The sequence below is a fragment of the Tetranychus urticae genome, chromosome 1 (genome assembly GCF_039701765.1).
Source record: "Tetranychus urticae isolate SD_2017Ah chromosome 1, NJAU_TeUrti_SD_1.0, whole genome shotgun sequence".
In the NCBI taxonomy this organism is placed as follows: Eukaryota; Metazoa; Arthropoda; class Arachnida; order Trombidiformes; family Tetranychidae; genus Tetranychus; species Tetranychus urticae.
In genome coordinates, this window is record NC_142958.1 from 23,802,003 (window position 1) to 23,819,505 (window position 17,503).

Genomic DNA, 17,503 nt, shown 5'->3' on the forward strand with positions numbered 1-17,503 from the left:
AAAAAAGAAAATTTTTTTGCTCAAAGTAATTTGATTTTTTGGTTTGTCATCAAAAAATACATGAGTTAAATGAATTTCATGGTAAAATCTGCTTCTCCAATTGTACGAAAAGCTTTGCAAGTTTGAGCTTCTAACTCGATTTTCTCGAAAACTATTCATCAGAGAAGTCTTTAAATCGCACAAAGGGACTTATTTTCAGGCCCCTACAACCCAACAGAGTCTAAATCCGAAAGAAATTAATTTCCACCTGTTTTTTACCTATTTTGGTCAATTTGTGTCAACTTATGTCACAGTTTGTTTTGTTGAACCAGAAAAGTTGATAAAAGGAACAAAAGAGGGCAACAGTGAAAAATGCAACCAAAAAGTAACTGTAGTCGCCTTATCCTGAACCCAATAGAGAAACAGTTTTACTATTTATTTAAACTGCTGTATTTATTTGCTGTAAATCATGATAATTTGTAAGATATCATGCAACTAATAAAATAACTAGATAAAATGCACCTAATAGGCCGTCCTACTCTAAACCCAATAAAGTAACAATAAAATACCAGAATTTGAGGTCAACATAATCAAGGCTGATTCATAGACAACTTTGAGTATAACATCCTTTTTGTTACCCTTATGGCCCTTACCTTGACTGGACAACTAGCAGAGACTCAAGCTTTACCCTAATCTTTTACCAGTAATATTAATAAAATGCAATATTGAAAAAGAAAGATGAAAATTTCTGTTAATTTAATTTTTACAATCAAGTCAATTGTGATACCAATGAACCAAATGAAGCCAGACCAATAGTAATACCAGACAAACCAGGAAAAGGCAAGGAAACAATGTTTCTAATACAAAAGATTGGATAAAAAGTAAGTAAATAACCGAAAAAAGGTTTAAATGAATGGCGAGAGGAAGAAAACAAAACAAAAAACGTGGAGATGAAACAGATGACAATGAGTGGAGATGATTTAAGAAGAGGTCGTTTCACAGTTTTCTGGTTAAACTCTGGTTGGGATGAACTTGGTTAGGCCTACAAATGATGTAAACCTACGTCAAGCTATTGGTGAAACTGAAAGGGGTGTTGGTGTTGCAGCGAAGTAGTATTGCAGGAGTCAAATCAAAGGAGTCTTTTGGATGAAAAGAAAGAGATGATGAAAGGTTTTTTTTTGAAAGACTGTTTAAATGTATTTCAATGCTGTATGTGTTTCAAGGAAGAGAGAGAAAGAAGAGGGAAGCAAAAGAAAGAGAGGAAAGTAAGAGAAACACACTGATGATGAGAGAAAGCCTTCTAAATGGCATCTTCAATCCAATATAATATCATACCTCTTAATAAAAATCAAATTACACTTGTTTAATTGTTATTAACCTTCCCTTAAACCAGCAAATACAAAACACACCAAAAAAAAGGGAAAAAAGGTTCCACTTTTTTCCCTTTTTTTCATCTTTTTAACACATTCAATTGTTGAAAAAGCTTTCTCTTTCCTCCCTTCATCATCTTCATCTTCATCTTTATCATTCTTAATCCTTTATTTTTTGTTGTTATTTTCATCTTCTGTCTCATCTTCATCATCAACACTGTAATCGTCAATGGACATCATCATGTGTATGTATATCTAAATCAGTGCGACACAACAACAACCCAATAATAGTGTTTGACAGCAAGAAAAAAACAACAACAACAACAATAATAACACCAATAACAATAATCTAATAATAATAATCATTGTAACAATAATAATAAGAATAATAATAATACAAATTGTCTTAATAGTGATAATCAACAGTAATAATAACTAATCATCAAGATCACTGCTGGTTTTGTTTAATAGCAACATAATTGATAAATTTTGTGTTCAAATTTTCATCGCAACCTTTGCTGGATTTAAATCATAAGACATACATTAGTATCTGGAAAGCCTTTTGGCTTATTTGTGCTCTTTTACTGTGTGTGTGCTTCTGCTTTGAATGGTTGCTTGTAGTGTTACACCTTCAAATATACTTGAAATTAAATTTGTTTACTTTCAATTAATCATCTAACCAACTAATTTATTGTGAAGGATAAATCCATCCAATTAAGGTTTAAATCAAAATGACTCGAGATAGATTAGCAGCTTTAAAAGCGGTAAGTTTCTGGTTAAAATGAAATCCAGTCCAACCTATTTACCAGAGTAGACATGATAACCAAATTCAAAGTCCACTGCTTCAACCTAATCTAGATATTATTTAGATCAACCCATAGCCTTAAACCATAGATTAAATAATGAGCCTCAAACCAAAACCTAAAACTGGAACCCAAAAGTGAACCCAAAACTAAACCTTAACCATTAACTAAACCCAAAGGCCCAACCCAATGTCACATCATAAACCTAAACCTAAAAGGCTATAAAATTGCTTAACCCTGTACAAATCGTATCTCGCCAATTTCAGTCAATATGAAACCAGAAATTATTCTGGTTCAAACAATGTTTGATATTCAGTAGATATTTAAATAACCAATTAGTTTACTCAGCAATGAGAATCTCTTTGAATTTGCTTTTAATTTCCCTGTCGATCACTGCAAATCCAAATTTACTAAATCATCTTTTTTATATTTTTATTAATGTTTCTCATTTTTTTCTGTTTCTTCTTCCACCCACCTTGTCTCTGGATAACACTATTGGATCATTGGATCAATCTTGCAGGCTGCTGAAGATGAGGATGAATTTGAAGTTGAAATGCCTAATAGTGATGTTAAAAATGAATTTTTCCAACAAGTGGAAGAAATTATGGAAATGGTGGAAAAAATGAAAACGGACGTTGAAGAGGTCAAAAGGACGCAGAGTGCGATATTATCATCACCAGGAAATGATGAAAGTAAGAGTTTTACAATGTGGCTATAATCGTTAATATTAATCATTATCATCATCAAACATGATTAAACATTTAGGAATGTTTACATTTTTTTGCACAATCCAAACAAATGTCTAAATATATCTATTAATATTAGCTAATGTTGTAACTGCTTCAAAATTATTCAATTATAATCAGCTAGACTCTAATTTATCAATCATTAGCTAATGAAAATTTTCACTAATAATCAACAAGAAAGCTTAATGAACATCATGATCATTACCATCACCATCGACAGCAAATATCAACATGGTTTACTGGAAAAACTTAATTTATTCATGATGCACACTTTAAGTTTATCATTATTTACAATCAACATAATCACCAACATTGTTTAACCAATGGATTAATCAGTGAGACCAAATCAATTAAATCTCAACTGGCTTGAAATGAATACAATGTTCACAAATTTACAACAAGAAAGTGGACAAAAAATGGCAAAAAGGACCCAAAAAATTGGTTCAATAAAAATGGAACCAGAAAATATCTTTCATAACCTTTGATCACTTTTCACTCCCAGTTGATTCTTATAGTTGATGGACAAGGATTGAAGGTTAACCAAGCATTAGATAATGATTATGAGTGAAGTTTCCGTGAAAAAAACACTGATATTTTTAGATAATATATTTATATATAATAATGATGAAAAAGCTGAAAGAAAGAAGAAAATGAAAGGTTATCCTGAAATCGATCATCATCATCATCATAATCATCATCATGATAAGGTTTCTTCCTGTATAATGGCTTCCCTTAAAATATTAAACTCTAAATAATATGATAAAATAGGTAACACAATTTTGTTGCCAAATTTTTTACTCACAATGGTTACAGGGTGAACCAGTTTTACCAGATTATTTAGACCTCAATATTTCATTGGAATCAATGATGAACATATTTTCATTTTAACTTCAACCTTTCCTGATAATCATGATTATTTCATCATTATTGTTACATTTTAGTTTCTCGTATTTCTTGATTGTACACTTTTCCAATCTCCGTTGGCTTTTTTCTTCTTGTTCATAGCTACTGGTCTGAGATTTACAATTATCAATTGATTCCTCTATTTATAACATCAATAAATCGATTCTGTATATAACTGTTATAATATTCAATCAGATTCTGTTTTCACATTTTCTTGTTTCTCCTGCTTTTTTGTATGAGTGTGTGTGTGTGTCGTTTCCTTCTGTCTGTGTCTCTTTAGTTTCCACTCTTTCTCTTTATCCAGTTTATCTTCCCTGAAAATGAAATCAGAATTAGATGATGATAATTTAATGCTAATAACACAATAATAATGATAACCAAAATAATAGCCATTGATTGGAGATTGAAAGAAATGTCACTCAATGAAAAACATTGTAATTTATTTTAATAAAGATCAATTATCTTAATCTTATGTTAATCACTTTTAGAAGCGATTCTTACTATTTTAATTAAATCATTATAATAACCATTATCCATAATGATACTTTTACTGTAGTTGAACACACAAAAAGTGGTTTTATTAGATAAAAATTATTATGAATTTTGGTGACTTTACTTCATTTTTCTACCATTCTGATCTTGTTTCTTGATTTAACTTATTAACTAGACATTATTGTGGTTATTATTATAAATGTACATTATAATGTGTATATTATGTTGATGATGATGAACATTAAAATTAGCTTAACTTATTACCCTTTTCCGTTTTTATAACATATTTGTTTTTGTTGTTTCTCCCTTTTATCTTGTCCAAAAAATTTAGAGCTGAAGGTTCAATTAGATGGTCTGATGACAACGATTAAGAAAAATTCAAATGTGGTTCGTGGCCGATTAAAAGCAATGGAACAGGAGATAGAGAAGATGGAGGAATCCGGTGATATGTCGGCCGATTTTCGAATCAGGAAAACTCAACATTCAATGCTTTTACAGAAGTTTGTTCAAACAATGACAGACTACAATCAAACCCAAGTCGATTACCGAGAAAGGTGTAAAGCAAGGATACAACGACAACTTGAAATTGGTAAGTTGGCCCAGGTCCAATGGTCCAGGTCTGCGTGACTCGATTGCACCATACTTATGCATTCCGAATTTCAAAATCAATGGTAAAAATAGATCCAACATGGAGATAGCATTAACTTGAAGCAGATGAGTCTAATTGATAATTTAGCACCTTTTATCAGCTTGATTTTCCTTTGATCGCTTAACAGCAAATTTAACGAGCCGGATACATGACAGCTTTAAGCACCAATTTGTGGTTAATTCGGTATTCCAAAATGCTTATCTCATTTCATTGGAAATAAAAAATGGATAGACAATTAAGCATTGATAGAAAGCTGTAGAAGCATTGTTATCACCATTGTAATGATCAATCATTGATTGCGAAGTTAAAGTTACAAGGATACTTGGAATAAAATTTATGTTACATTGTATTAACTAATAATTTATGTTTTCTCCTGGATTCTTGATTAACTATTAATTAAATAGCTGGTAAGACAACAACAGCAGAGGAGGTTGAAGAAATGCTTGAAAGTGGTGAAAGCGCTCAAATATTTACAGAAGGGGTAAGCCATTTTATTTATACATGTCTCAATTGATTGAAAACATGTCCAGTTGATTTTACCATAATAATATGTTGATTAAACATTTGTTTTTGTCTTTTTTTCCAATTGTTATATAAATCACAGATTGTTACAGATACAGCTCAGATGAGGCAAACACTGGCAGATATTGAAGCTCGCCATGCAGATATTAAAAAGTTAGAAAAAAGTATAGTTGAATTACACGAAATGTTTCTAGATATGGCAACTTTGGTAGAGAGTCAAGTAAGTAACACATTTTAATACATTCACTGATAATTAATTGATCATCAAACTGTACACTGGTAATTTAAATAACGGACATCAAATATAAAAATGAAGACAAACAAAGCTGTCATGAACAGAAACCAGAAGAAGGGACAAAAGAGTAAAAGTGAAAGATATAAATAAATGCGCCTTTTTCAAGCATTTACATTGGCTGATCCATGAAGGCGCCTTTTTTGACACCTTCAATCATCCACTTTAATATTAAATTCAATTGAATTAACTGATTATATTTGAATCAATATGACACGATTGAATTTAGATCAACTTAAATATGATATGAGAAGAAAAGCCTCCTTTTTCTGTGTTTATGTTTACATTTATTTAGTGGAGAGCCTTTTCTCTGTTGACCAATAATTATTTTACATAAAGCTTTTTATTGATTTTACTTTTTTTCCCCTTCAACTGTATCAATCTCTATGTTCATTTCTGAATCCTCTTTTTCACCATCCTGGATCCAGTGAACCACGGAAAAACATGTAAAACAGCTTTAACAGTATTAAAAAAAGGAGAGGAAAGAAGAAGAAATAGTTCTTGACCTTAACATTCAAAAATACATAAATAAATAGAGTTACATGATTCAGCTGTTATTCAAAGATAAATTCAATTGACTATACAATTTCAAGTGTTACAACCAATTTTACAATCGTTTTACCTAAATTTATTCATTTTTCTTGATCCATAATTGCTGAACTTAACAAATGCAATTGATGAACCAAGCATCAATTATAAATATATCTTCGTATTTGATCAACTATTAACAAGGCAAATTTATTAACTTTTTTTTCTGCTATTTAATATTTGTTAATATTTCGATGTAAATCAATCAGTTTGATCTGATCCATTACTCTGATTAAATTTATTATTTAAGCTCAGCATGATCAAGCAGGTAGATAGAGTTTCAATTGAAGATTCAATAAACATTTGCAAAAAGTATACCAATTAAAGGAATACATTTACTGTTGACTCAGTAATCAAATTACGCAGGCGACAAAATTGTTGAACAACATAATATTTAACCTTAAAAAGTCAATCAAGTATCTAATTGAAAATGATTAAATATCAGATTAGATATAATAGGCTTCTATGCGTAACAATGTAAACACCGATACATATTGATTAATCTATTTCAACTTTCTGGTTAGACTTTCTGGTTAGCTTTTCTGGTTTCACTTAATGGTTAGACTTTATGGTCCTTAACAATTTCAACTCTGTGGTTCAATTTTAGATTGTTTGACCATTCCTGATTCTTTCCATTTTGCTTCGGTCATTCCTGATTCAGCCATTTCTGGTCCATCTTGTCCGGTTTAGTTTTATTTGATTTATAATGATGCTTTGACTTTTCATGAGGAACAACTTTTTGATGATGAGATTGATTGTTGTTGACCCATCAATCAACAATTACAATTTTCAAGCCAATTTGTAGACTGATCCATAAACAAAAAGTTAGCCATTAATCGTTAATTGTTACAACCTAAATGGTTAAAAAAGGAAAAGGTAAAGCATTAAATAAATGTAATACTGATATAAATTTCTCATCATCTATGGAAAAAATATTTACTTTAACAATAAAAGTCATTCATCTTACCTTTCTTAGTTTTTTTGCCCAGTAATTTACTTGAATCTCACTTAGGAATGAAAACACGTAAAGGAAGAGAAAGGGAAAGAGAGAGAGAGGAGGATGATAATGATGATGATGATGATGAAAAAGAAGAAGATAAGATGTTGAAGGAAGATGAAGAAGAAGGAAGAAGTAGATGAAAGGTGTTTTGTGTATTTGGAGACACAAAAATCGATCAACAGACACTTGGGAGTTTGCGTTGTGTGATGTTCAGTTGATTGTTTCACGTCCCATGAAATACGACTCAGTATCATGAAAGGCAGCAAGAAGGTAACAAATGAAGATGAGGATAAAGATGAGGATGGTAAGAAATAACGATAAAAACCTTAGGATGACTTGAGGTTAAAATGGGGTCACCTTATTAACAGAAGCAAAATTTGTACCCATGTCAATGTCTCCTTGTTTTTCATCAGAAACCCAGATTTTAGTTCCTCTTGGTTTTCATCAACTGGATTAACAGCAATTACATGATTGTTCTCATCAGCATCAATTGAAACATTTATCAAATCCACTTTTTCAACCAGTAATCTTCATCATATTGCAATGCATGTTGAGTTACTACTCGTAACTTACGAGACTTTTCTGGTTTTAACGAGAAAAAAACAGCATAGCTTTCCATACTAATGCATCACTAAATTGTACAATTGAACATTATTTAGAACAAATTAACTAATTGATTTTATAGATTCTAATTGAAATTGTAAATCATAATTTGTCTTGTAACCGAAAATAAAAAAAGAGTTAACACAGTCAACTGTTCAGTTAGGCTTAGATCTAAAGCTTGAATCTTGATCCAAGTTTTGATCCCAATCTTGATCTTGAAGGCTTATTTTTACGATGGGAAAATTTGTCCTTTAATAATTGAAAGTTTTCAGGTTCAATTGAGAGTTGAAAGTGTCATGATTGATTGAAGATTATAACCTTGTTATTCACTTGTCATCTCTCAATAATCAAAGTTAATTAAAGGTGTAGAGTAACAACAAAACTCAAATCTCTTCAATGAATCTTTCGTTTAAACTTTAAAATGTACATTTGATTTGGTAGGAAAGAAGAAGAGCAAAATTACGATAATAATTTTTTTTCTTCTTTGCTTCTCTCTCTTTATTTTCACCTATTTTTACTCCTTATGCTGATACTCTTGAAATGTTTAGGGTGAAATGATTGATAGAATTGAATTTCATGTTGGTAAAGCAGTTGAATATGTTAAAGCTGGAACTGAAGATACTAGGAAAGCATTGAAACTTCAACGTGAAGCTCGCAAGGTAAGTCATCATAATTTTCCTCTCATCTCTCTAATCCTCCATTATTATTTTATACTCCCTTTTTTATTCGCAACTATTACCTACCACTAGAAACCAGGGAAGATACAAAATCAATCACTTTCATAATAATAAACATGAAAGTAATAATTCAAGTACAATCAGAGTGAGAAGCTTAAGCATTTGAAAAAATGCTTCTGAGCATGTAACCAGATAAAATGTTACATTTATTAGATATTACTAGTTGCCATTATGTATGCATTCAAGGTTGCTGTGATATATATTTTCAATGCATATCCAGACTTGTCTATAGATTATAACAATAAACAAAATTATAATTGCGACAATTCCTTTATAATTTACCATCAGCTAATTTTTCATTTGAATACAATTTTCATGAAAGCGCCAAGCTTTAGCAAAATCAAATTACGAGCCAAATCGTATCCATGCCAATAGCCAATGAAAAGCGTTTTAGCTTTTTTTCTGGTTCAAGCTTTTCTGGTTAACTTGGATTTTATATTCTTTTTCTGGTTTTTCTGGTATTTTAAATAATTATCGTTTGGGCCAATTAACTAATTGCTGTTTTTTTTCCTTCCACCTCTTTCTCTTTGTGCCTTGATTGATTTCCACAGAAAAAATTGATGATAATCGCTTGCATAGCAATTGCTGGTCTTATTCTTGTTCCCATGGTTTTCAAATTTATCCCATTACCATTCTGAAGAGATTTATCTTTTTCTTTGTCTCTCTCGTACACTTTTTTCACAATTTATCTTTATTCATTCCCGGAGAAGGAATTAAGTGTGACAATAATAATACAATAATAATTTTCATTTACCTTCTACTTCCACCAAATAAGGATTTACTCAACACTGATCACAACGGTAACAATGATTATATCAACTGTAACCAGATTAAATAATTAATGATTACAAGTTTTTAAACTGTTAACAACAACAACAACAACAACACCATCGTCATTCTCATCACTCTCATCAACATCATCATTATCATCAGCCAAAAAACACCAGAAACAAACACTACAACAGCAAAAACCTCAAAACCTGCAACAGGAACAATGGTAACATCCATATTGATTTGTTCTTAAATAAGTATGGTGATAATAACAAAGCTAAATGAGAGATTATCAAAGATAAAAGGAAAGAGTTAGATTTAAGGAGGGAAAGAAGATTTGTGTTATCAATATTAACCAACAAAACAATCATCTAATGGTCCAGTTAAGTTTAATGATGAAAACTACTCAACCAGTTAAACAATTAAAGAATTAGTTGATGATTATCAACTCATCTTTTTATTTTCTTCTCTTCCTTTCCTTCGATCAACCTCTGCGATTTGTTCCTCGATTGTTTCAATCTCTCATCATCATAATTACCTTGTGCATCATGATCATCTCTTTTTTCATTTTACAATTTTCATCGGTTCATATCAAGAAGAGTCAACGGATGATAAGAAACCCACATTCACACACACAATACTTCAAGTCTAATATAATATGCAATACAAGATAAAATTGAAAGCAACCATTACCAGTAGCATTGAACCACTTTAAAACCATCCAAATTTTGCTGACAAACAATTAAATCACAACAACAGGAATTGAATTTTCTTTCAGTAACATACACCAACACAGTACACCGTAAACTACATGTATATTAACATTCACTCAAACACACACACACGCAACACACAGAAAATGTTACTCGAGATACAAGCCAATATTCAATTCTTTAAGGATTATTGGAACATTAATTAAAAGGTTAGTTATATTTATTCTGAATCTGTTGATTCCTTTATTACATTTTCCTCATCACATCACATGATAATCATGATGATTGTTTTTGAAACAAAACCAGTAACCATTCACATAGCAATGATATTATCTTCCTTTCAACATAACTCTTTTGGGTTTCACCGATTTTATTACCACCAAATTGACTTTGTTCAGGTTTAGTTTTCATCACTAATACAATTGAATAAAACTGTATAATCATCACGGACTTTATCATTTACTTTAAACGTGATATAAATAGCTCCTAAACAATAATCAATGTTGAGACCAAATAGATTTGTAAACCCAATTTAACCCAATCATCTTGATTATTATTTAAACACACACACACAAATAACCAGAAAAGCAAACATTCTCACCATTGCCAAAAAAATGAGAAAATCTGAATTCTCTTTACCATTATTATCAATTTTTAACGATTCAGAAGAGTAACTGGAAAAATAATTGAACAATTTATCAAAAATCCAATTGTATTATTAATAATTTTTAGATTATAACTCAAAATGTCAAACAATTCCTTTTTTTTACTCCCTTCTGTTTTCATGGGTTTATGAGTTTCTTGTTATTTCACCTTCATAATATTATCTGATCAACATACTTTTTTGTTCAACCTCAGTTTAATAGTAATCATAATAAACATTCATCATGAACTTGACTAATATTAATAACTAAATATATATAATAGTGAATACAATTGTTCAATATTTTTCACCGCTTATCCTATTCCAACATCTTCATCACAACTATTCATAATATTTCTCTTGCGGCAAAATTCAATCTTCAACTCTTTACCTCTATTCATCTCTTGCAACTTAACATTTTAACCCTGAAAAAATTTCAATCTTGTTTTGAAACTTTGAACACAGATTTGAACACACTGCTACTTATAATAAAATATTCAGGTTAAATTGAACAAAATAAAAATGAAAGGTTATAAAATAACCTGTAAATTGATGAAAATTTTTCATGTTTACAGGATAAAGGAATAAAAGTAATAACTTAACTCTGTTAGGCATTTAACAACTAACTCCATAATCATAATGATTATAATACATAAACAGTAAAGTTAAAGGTCATGATAATCCATGCTCAAGTGAATGATAAAAGGCAAACAAAATAAATCATCAAGATAATCAAACGAAATTATCTTGATCTATTTCCATTTCCATCATGTTTTACATGTACATTTTTTTCTCTCTGATCATCATTATTAATATTATATTTTGTTTCATTTCATAGGTTAACAAAATCTTATACAACAATGGTGTTGAACGTAGAGGAATTATTTAAATATAAATCAAATATATATATAATCAACTACAAATTCAATTATACAATAGTGAGAGTTTGAGCTCAAAAAAAAGACGAATCCAGTTGTTTGTGCTTTTTACTATTACATTAACAAATTACATTAAACCCAAAAAGAAGGAATTGAATGACAATAAATGGATAAATGGTGATGATGACAATTATGATGAATCTCTTGGTGTAAATACAAATCTTTCAAAACCTTTGATGAACCACAATTTCAAAGCAAACAATCCTGTTTACCTGGCTTACCTCTTTCGAGTCAACAATTTAAAAAGTTAACCTGCCACAATAAACGAGAGAAATGGTTTCCTTTACTTTGCAAATTAAAATGTGATTTTGATTAGCAAACAGGATTTTTACACAACTTGATGGTCAACACCTCTGACCGTCTTTTGTCTTCTTCTCAATCATCAATTGCTGTTGTTACCATTGGTGTCATTGCTGGTTAAGGATAACAACATTTTCCTAAAGCAAACCCAAAAAATCCTGTTCCAGCTTTAACTCATTGACGCATTGGCTCACCGTTCATCTCTTTTTGGCTGTTTTGTTTTAATTTACGGCCAAACTGTAATTGATTTTCATCTTGGATCAAAACGAGGAATTGATTCTCAAGCTAACATTTTAGTTATAATTTGTGTGCAAGCAAATACATAATGAATTTCATTTTTTACTCATAAACAACGAACCACTGAAACACACTCATGGACACTATCTTACTCTCTTATGAATCAACGGATTTTTTGTCAAAATCTCAGCACAATTGGTTTGGTCTTTGACCATTTTTTCATTTTCTAATTTCTTCGAAATTCATTTGGAACCTAATTCTGGTTTCTTGTCTAGTCTACAAAGCAATTATTCATTCCTTTTGAATGGCAAGATTTGTCTTCAAATACTTTCCTTTTTAATTGTCTGCTTGATCTAGTGAAATGATGTGAATGAAGACACTTTGATGAATGCCCGATACAACATTCAAATAATAATATAAATTATTTGCAGTTTAAAAAACGTTAAATACATTTTTTGGATAAATTCATCAACAAATTTTCATGAAAAGCCCATAAAACACTCAACTTGACTCAATCTCTCACGTACATTCACTGGCACACACACACACAACACACACATACATTTGGACACAATTTTTGCAAACAAACAATAATTTTAATTTTATTTAATTTTCAACATAGAAGTGAGATATTTAATTGTTGTGTGTGACTGCGAAAAATTGCTCTTCTTTTGCTATTTGTGTTTGATTCATAGAGAAGAGGAAACCAAAAAATGATGATGTCAAAGTGGACGTTTCAATTAGCATCATACAAAGATAATAATCGCCACCATCACTACCACCAAGCATAAACTATTATTTGTTACAAAAACGATTTGCGACGTCAATCTCATCCCAAACATCACCATCATCATCATCTCCATCTTACAATCTTTCCTCTTTCTCTCTCTCTCTCTCTCTTAAACTATATCTTTTTCCTTTCATTCCCAGGCAATTTTGATGTTTTTCATTATGAAGACGATGTGTGACAATATCTATTTTTCTCGATTCTCAACAGCATTTTAAAGTTTACACCTAAAAACTGCGCAATTCACTTTACCAGAACCTAACAAAACCTGATGATGACAAACCGTTGTAAATATTTGTGAGTACAAAATCCATTTTTCCCTCTCCCACTTTTTTCATCTTTTTTCATCTCATCCTTTCCAATCTTGATGATATGGCAAAGTTGGATAGAGATTTGAAACAAACACTTTTTTCATCTTTGGGTTACTCCAATCCTTGTTTTTTGTCTGTCAACTAATCTTCCTTGTTTCCCTTTGAGAACCAGAAAAACTTAATAATAATTCAATCCAGTAATAGTAATACAAAAAATATTAATACTCATAATGATAACATGCGTGATAATCATAATAGCACAAGAAAAACAATTCTGATGTCAATATGAAACTAAATAAGTTTAAAATAATTCACTAGAATCAAGAGCAAAGGTTGGAGTAACAAGCAAAAGCAATCAGTTAATCAAAGATTAACATTTTCATATATTACTTTTTTCAATAGTTTCTTGTGTTTCAATATATTTCAGATGATCATTTCTATGAAAAACGATGAAAAGTCTTCCTTTCCCCACACATTTATGTTTTATTTGCATTTTTTAACAATTTTTCTCTTTTTTCTCTTTTTTCTTTTAGAGATTTTAATTTTGGTTCCTACTTTCATTGGTTACAATGAGTTTGGTTCCTTTCCCACCAAGAATGAAGAGGATAAAAATGACGCAGACTTACATGTACATAACCTGAAATCATTTCCACTTGAAAATCATCAGCCATTTTATCAACACAATTTTCTGCTTTCTTCTTATAGACATTTTCACCATAATCTTAAGCTTGATCTCAACAATTCTCATTTCAACTCTTTCTTTCCATCTACAGGTTGATTCTTCCTTCGTCTCGACCATTCAATGTTATGCAGTTTTTCATCTTTATTAACTCATCTCATCTCATCAATCATCCTTTGCGTTAACCCTTTCCTTCTCCTATGCTGACCAGTCATCTTCCAATAATCACAATCAACAATGACGAAATTATCAGGCCTTTTTTAATGAGATAATCCATTTAAACCTTTTTTCATTTTCACTCAATGATAATCATTCAATATTGTTTCTGTTGACTTTCATTTTTTTAATCCCGCAATATAATTGTCACAACCCATGTTAATCTTAAGCTTGACTGACAACACCAACAACTGTTGTCGATCAGAGCTAACAATCATCTTGAAAAATTGAATGATTTTACTGTAATAGAGAATTGTAAATTTTACTTTCTCTACTCTTTTTTGCTTTCGTTTCAGCTTAAATAACATTGATTTTGAAAGATGTTTGAAGATCCAACCTGAAGATTTTTTTCCCCATTTTTCAATCATTATCTAACCTTTTTCTTGCTGTTGATTTACTCGATTTGTTAATTGTTTGTTAATATTTGTTTAATTGTGAGTTGTTTGTATAACTAATTGTTTTCTCCTATCTTTTTTTGTACATTTAACAGAACTGATTATTGGGTGTCGTCTACCAGAAATTTGTAGTTACTCTCCGTGGGTCAACTATAATCAACTCTACTTTAAATTACGTAGAGCAGTGTGTGCCTTTTGTCAACTATCCTGATTCAGATTTGGATACTTGTGCCTCGGAATAACACTTTGATCAAATTCTTGGCAATCAATTGATAACCTTTAATTGGAACCTAACATAATTTCACTTTCTCTGTTTCCCTGTTTTCATCAATATTTTACAATCAAAGATGCCATCTAATTGTAAAATAAGGAAAGCAACTTGAAATCAATCTCTTCCTTTGATTAGTATTTTATTTTCTAAATCTCTGCCTGAATTTGGTTCTACCGTTTGAAGCTGTCTAATCAAAGGTTGCCAATTGATCCATTTATATTGCATCAAGTGTTCAAAGGTACAATGGCAACAATCAACAAACGGCACACTACAAATTCAACACAATAAAACACTCAATAATCATTCGCTTTTAAAATGTACATTAGTGAAACAATTTGAATTGATACAAACATAAAGACAGTTTAATCACAAGAAATGATTGAATGTATTGAGATTGAAATTAAAAAAAAACAATTCTCCAACTATAGCAATATGATTGGAATAGGCAATCGTATATATATAAATATAAATATATATATTAATTAAGCTACCATTAAATAGCTTGTTAAAGAACTAATATAATTAATTGGATTACTTTACGAAAAGATGCCTTAACAAAAAAAAACAACTCTTCAACAACCACATTGATTGTGCTCTTTTTTGCAACATAAATAAATTCAATTTATAAACAACAAACATTGTTCATCTATTTATTTCCTAATTTTTTCATTAAAATTTAGCAAATTGACAAGATCAAGAATAAATTATAGCAGATTAATCAATATCAACTCATGAACTGATTTGAAAGAATCTTAGACACGTGATTTTGACTTGAGCAACATCATAGCAACCGAACCAGCTGTAAGACAAAACCAAACTGTAACTGTGATGTGTTATTTTTGAGTAACATTTATTATCATGATTAATCAATTCAATTTATATATCTGTTTATTGTTTATTGGAAAGTGAAGATTATGTTTTCCTTATTTTATGGATTATGGAAATACATATTCAAAAGAGATGAGTTTTACGTGTTAATTCTTGGTTTAGATAATGCTGGTAAAACTACTTTTCTGGAGCAGACTAAAATTAAATTTAATCGTAATTATAAAGGTGTTAATCTCAACAAGATAACCACTACAGTTGGATTAAATATCGGAAAAATTGAGTACAAAGGTATTGTAATGAATTTTTGGGATCTTGGCGGACAACATGAGCTTCAATCTTTATGGGATAAGGTTTGTATTTGTTTTTTAATTATTAAGATATAATATTTATTACAATTTTGTAACTAATCTCTTTTTTATATATAGTATTATGCAGAATCTCATGGTATAATATTTATAATTGATTCAGCTGATATTGAAAGAATTGAGGAATCAAAGGCAGCATTCGGTTAGTTGTTTTGGAAAAATCAAACCAATGACGTTTTTGTGTATACGTTTTGATGGCTATAAAATGTATTTACTATTTTTTTGTCTCTTTATTGCAGAAAATATGATTACAAATGAACATCTTGTTGGTATTCCATTATTAATCGTAGCCAATAAGCAGGATATTCTGGTAATTGATACATTTGTCTAAATTTAAAAATTATTACATCTTTAAAAACCTACATGTACTAGCTATCTAATGTTATTTTTATGTATTTTGTAGGAAGCATTGTCACTCGATCGGATTAAATCAATTTTCAAATCATCTGCTCCTCAAATTGGGAAACGAGATATACATTCAATATCTGTCTCTGCGTTAAATAGGTTTGTGTTTAATAATTTGGACTGTTTTTGATTGTCCATAATCATAGATATGAAACTTATATATTGATAAAAAATTAATTTTCTCTTTGAAACAGTCAAGGCATAACTGAAAGTATTGATTGGATGACCAATTGTATAAAACGTAATGTCCCGAGTAGACCCCCTAATAACGCTGAAGAATAGTTCGTGCCATCGTATCTATTAGCCAACTAAGTGCATTTATTGCTGCTGGTTACTCAAGATTGTGGTTCATCCGTTGAGGATTTGTGAAAAGACACTCAAGGAGAGAATGTAAAGAAGATAAATTTCATGGGTATTCAAAGTTGATGCCAATATTGATAATAGCTCATTGTTTTTGATTCGGGCCGAGGGAAGTTTATCTGGACGAAGATGAATTTGTCATCATCTACTTTGACATGATTATGGAAAATGTTAATGAATGAAACTTTTGGAGTATGCAATATTGCAGATAAAGATGGACCAAATAAATATAGCCTCAACACTCGTAAAGTCCATCTGATCGACCTAAATATTATCTCTGAATCGAGATATTGAGCTCGCCAAAAAGTAGGATCCAGTTGATGGATTGCTGATTCTTTGGGATTTCTGAAATGAATTTGGGAACAATGAAAAGTGCGAAAGTGCGGAGACAAAAATTGAGTGATTATCATCCATAAAGATACTTTTAAAGATAATTTGAGGATGTAATCAACAAGTACATAATGGATGTAATAACTGAAAAAAGGGAAAAATTCAGTTCTACTGATATTCTTGTCATAAATGTTGTTTTTGTTTCTTATCGAATAAAATCATTGGTTTAATGTCTCATCAACATACTGAAGCTCTTCTTTTTATAGTCCA

The 17,503-nt window shown here is 30.3% G+C and overlaps 2 protein-coding genes and 2 long non-coding RNA genes across 4 annotated transcripts; 2 read left to right on the forward strand and 2 right to left on the reverse strand.

Moving 5' to 3' along the window:
* Positions 1–1,170: 1,170 nt before the first annotated feature.
* On the forward strand, positions 1,171–15,581 carry LOC107362543 (syntaxin-1A). Its single transcript, XM_089266229.1, has 9 exons — positions 1,171–2,113; positions 2,673–2,844; positions 4,625–4,882; positions 5,347–5,423; positions 5,547–5,684; positions 8,496–8,606; positions 9,236–10,377; positions 11,650–13,370; positions 13,918–15,581. Exons 1-7 carry the CDS (start codon positions 2,081–2,083, stop codon positions 9,320–9,322), a joined length of 876 nt encoding a protein of 291 aa, XP_089122355.1. The 5' UTR covers positions 1,171–2,080; the 3' UTR covers positions 9,323–10,377; positions 11,650–13,370; positions 13,918–15,581.
* LOC149094802 (uncharacterized) lies at positions 3,134–4,698 on the reverse strand. The gene is made up of 3 exons (XR_016197918.1): positions 4,558–4,698; positions 3,833–4,115; positions 3,134–3,531 (listed from the first exon to the last, which is right to left on the reverse strand). It is a non-coding gene; the product is annotated as an uncharacterized LOC149094802 (long non-coding RNA).
* Positions 6,081–8,115, reverse strand: LOC107362544 (uncharacterized). The gene is made up of 2 exons (XR_001568682.3): positions 7,312–8,115; positions 6,081–7,197 (listed from the first exon to the last, which is right to left on the reverse strand). It is a non-coding gene; the product is annotated as an uncharacterized LOC107362544 (long non-coding RNA).
* A 177-nt stretch (positions 15,582–15,758) lies between the features above and the next one.
* LOC107362733 (ADP-ribosylation factor-related protein 1) lies at positions 15,759–17,474 on the forward strand. Its single transcript, XM_015929856.3, has 5 exons — positions 15,759–16,123; positions 16,199–16,280; positions 16,378–16,448; positions 16,542–16,642; positions 16,738–17,474. The coding sequence occupies exons 1-5, from the start codon at positions 15,860–15,862 to the stop codon at positions 16,823–16,825; spliced, it is 606 nt and encodes a 201-aa protein (XP_015785342.1). The 5' UTR covers positions 15,759–15,859; the 3' UTR covers positions 16,826–17,474.
* The last annotated feature ends 29 nt before the right edge of the window (positions 17,475–17,503 follow it).